The sequence below is a fragment of the Myotis brandtii genome, unplaced genomic scaffold, assembly GCF_000412655.1.
Source record: "Myotis brandtii unplaced genomic scaffold, ASM41265v1 scaffold743, whole genome shotgun sequence".
NCBI lineage: Eukaryota > Metazoa > Chordata > Mammalia > Chiroptera > Vespertilionidae > Myotis > Myotis brandtii.
Genome location: NW_005370960.1, coordinates 581,278 through 583,588, shown reverse-complemented (window position 1 = coordinate 583,588; position 2,311 = coordinate 581,278). Strand labels below are relative to the sequence as shown.

General features: G+C 62.9%; 1 protein-coding gene across 1 annotated transcript in view; it reads left to right on the top strand.

Moving 5' to 3' along the window:
• Nucleotides 1–2,311, top strand: part of LOC102244201 (chromosome unknown open reading frame, human C7orf72) — a 34,130-nt gene that overhangs the window by 21,055 nt on the left and 10,764 nt on the right. The window contains exon 8 of the mRNA XM_005882867.2: nucleotides 527–634. Coding sequence (XP_005882929.1) covers nucleotides 527–634 — 108 coding nt within the window. The remainder of the gene's footprint in view (nucleotides 1–526; nucleotides 635–2,311) is intronic.

Sequence of the window (2,311 nt, the reverse complement as noted above, 5' to 3'; positions counted from 1 at the left end):
TGGGGCGGGAAGGGCTCGTGGACCAGCGGCCATTGCAGAGGGAGGAGACGGCTGTTGATTTGCACGAGGAGAGGCAGCCTGGCCGCTCGGGGCTGTGGCACCTGAAGAAGCCTTTAGCGCGAGTAGGGGTGGTTCCATCAACTTGAGGAAAGTGCTTATCTGCAGATGAAACAGTACCGTACGCATGTGCGGCAGATCAGAGAGGTCGAACAGGAATCACTTGGGGTCTGGAACAGATTCATTCAATTTACATTGTTTCTATCGGGAAAAAATGATTCTGTTTCAAACAAATCGCTTCTCGAACAGCCTTCTGGGAGGAACTAAGTTCGAGAAACGAGGTCCCACTGTGGTAAGAAAAGGTGGACCTGCGGTGAGTGTCTCAGTCCTGGGCGAGCCGCCTGCCCCTTCCCGAAGGACTGCGCCTTAGACCACCTCCGCCTTTGCATCCCGCGTGTGAGCTGGGGCCACGGCTGCGCCACTCATCACCGCTTCCTTCTCTCTCCTCCCCCCTCTCAACCTCCTGCAGCTCTGCCAACGTCCCGGGGTACACGGGGAAGGTCCATTTCACAGCCACCCACCCGGCAAACACCCACGTTCCCACTGCCGTCCCCTCGCTGGACTCGGCGGTGCACCGGTGAGTATGGCCCATCCGTCAACATGCCGGGTCCCGGGGCGCCTCGCGATGGCTCTGCCATTACAGAGCAATTAGCTGCTAACAGGCGGGTCACGTGGTGTAAAGAATGGGGTGCCAGTCCCCAGGCACGGAGAGCTCTTTCCCACGGCTGTGCCGGGAGCAGCCGGGAGCTCCGAGCGCTCGCAGTGGGCGTCCACCTCTGGTCTGCCAACTGCAAACACGAGACGGGAGGGGAGGGCCACCGACCCTGTTGTTCAAGCTGCTGGAGAAGCAGCTCATGGCCACTCGTTAAACCGCATCTGAGCGTCGGTGACGGCCGCGCCCCCGAGACGACACGGCTTGGAAAATGCAGATGCGTCCTCACCAGGGCAGCTGCGGCCCGGCGGCCAGAGAGACTCTCGGGCGCTGGGTGTGTCTGCCCGCAGGACGGCAGTTCTCCGGCAAAGGGGCCTCTGCTCCTTTAGGTAGATCGGTCATTCGTCCGTCAGACGCTCAGGAGCGTCCACTCTGGGCCGGACACGCTCCGGGCACTGAACCCACGGGCTGAGCAGAAACAGTCTCGCCTCCCCGGAGCTGACGCCTGATGGGGAAGACAGATAGCAGGGAGGGCACAGTCCCTGGAGCCTCCGTGGTGCTGGAGCCGGCGATGCCATGGAGCGGAGAGCAAGAGCGCAGATGTAGCCGAGCACCTGGAGGGACCGAGCACCTGGAGGGACCGGTGTGGGTTAGCGGGGCCCGCAGAGTCCGAGCGCCCACCCAGGGGCTCCTGGGACCCTCAGAAAGACAGCAGCTGGCGGGGTGCTGGGCCGGGTGCGGGCCACACGGCTCTCACTCTCATCGGCTCAGGCATTCACTGGCTAATTCCCATGCTCTTCCACGGGTCAGCCAGCGTCGACTGCAGCCGGGAATTCACAGGAGTCAGACCCAGTTTGCAAGGAGCTACAGCCCAACAGGGAGCAAGAACTAAGCATCTGCAGGAGGGACGGCGAATGCCACCCTGGCCGCCACCTTCCTTGCCGAGTGCTTCCTGCCGCCAGGCTCACGGAGTCTGTGCTCCTCCAGCACCGACCCAGCCCCGTGAGGGTGCCTCCCACTGCAGATGAGGTCGATCATCTGCAAGGGCCCAGGAGGCCTCAGGGAAGGGGCTCCCACAGGGACCCTGGGGCTGGCCGTGGTCTCACAGGTGCGGGGCCGGGCTGCCCGTGGACAGGGCGTCCTGGCTCCAGGGAGCCCACCGCTGGGCGCTCGTGGCCAAACCATGGGTCTCTGGAGGGCACTGTCAGCCCTGCAGCCCCGGTGCCACGGTGCGTGGGCACCTGGTCACTGTCCCTGCCATGCGCGGCCTCGGCCGAGGGCATGGCTGCTGAGGAGGGTGCAGTGGTTGAAGGGAGTCAGCATGACACAGGTCCACACGAGACAGGATGGACGCCAGGCCCAGAGAGGTGACCCCTCTGAGTCCCTCCCACCCTCAGCCCCCCACAGAGACTGGGAATCCCGGGGCTGTTCCGCTGCCTCTGGACAGCCTCCCCTCCTTTTAGCTAGGTTTTCTGTATCCTTAGCACCTACTGTAAATCTAGACACAGATTCTCAATCAGTACAACTGATTTTAGCCCGGCCAGTGTGGCTCAGTGGTTGAGCGTCGACCTGTGAATCAGGAGGTCATGGTTCGATTCCCGG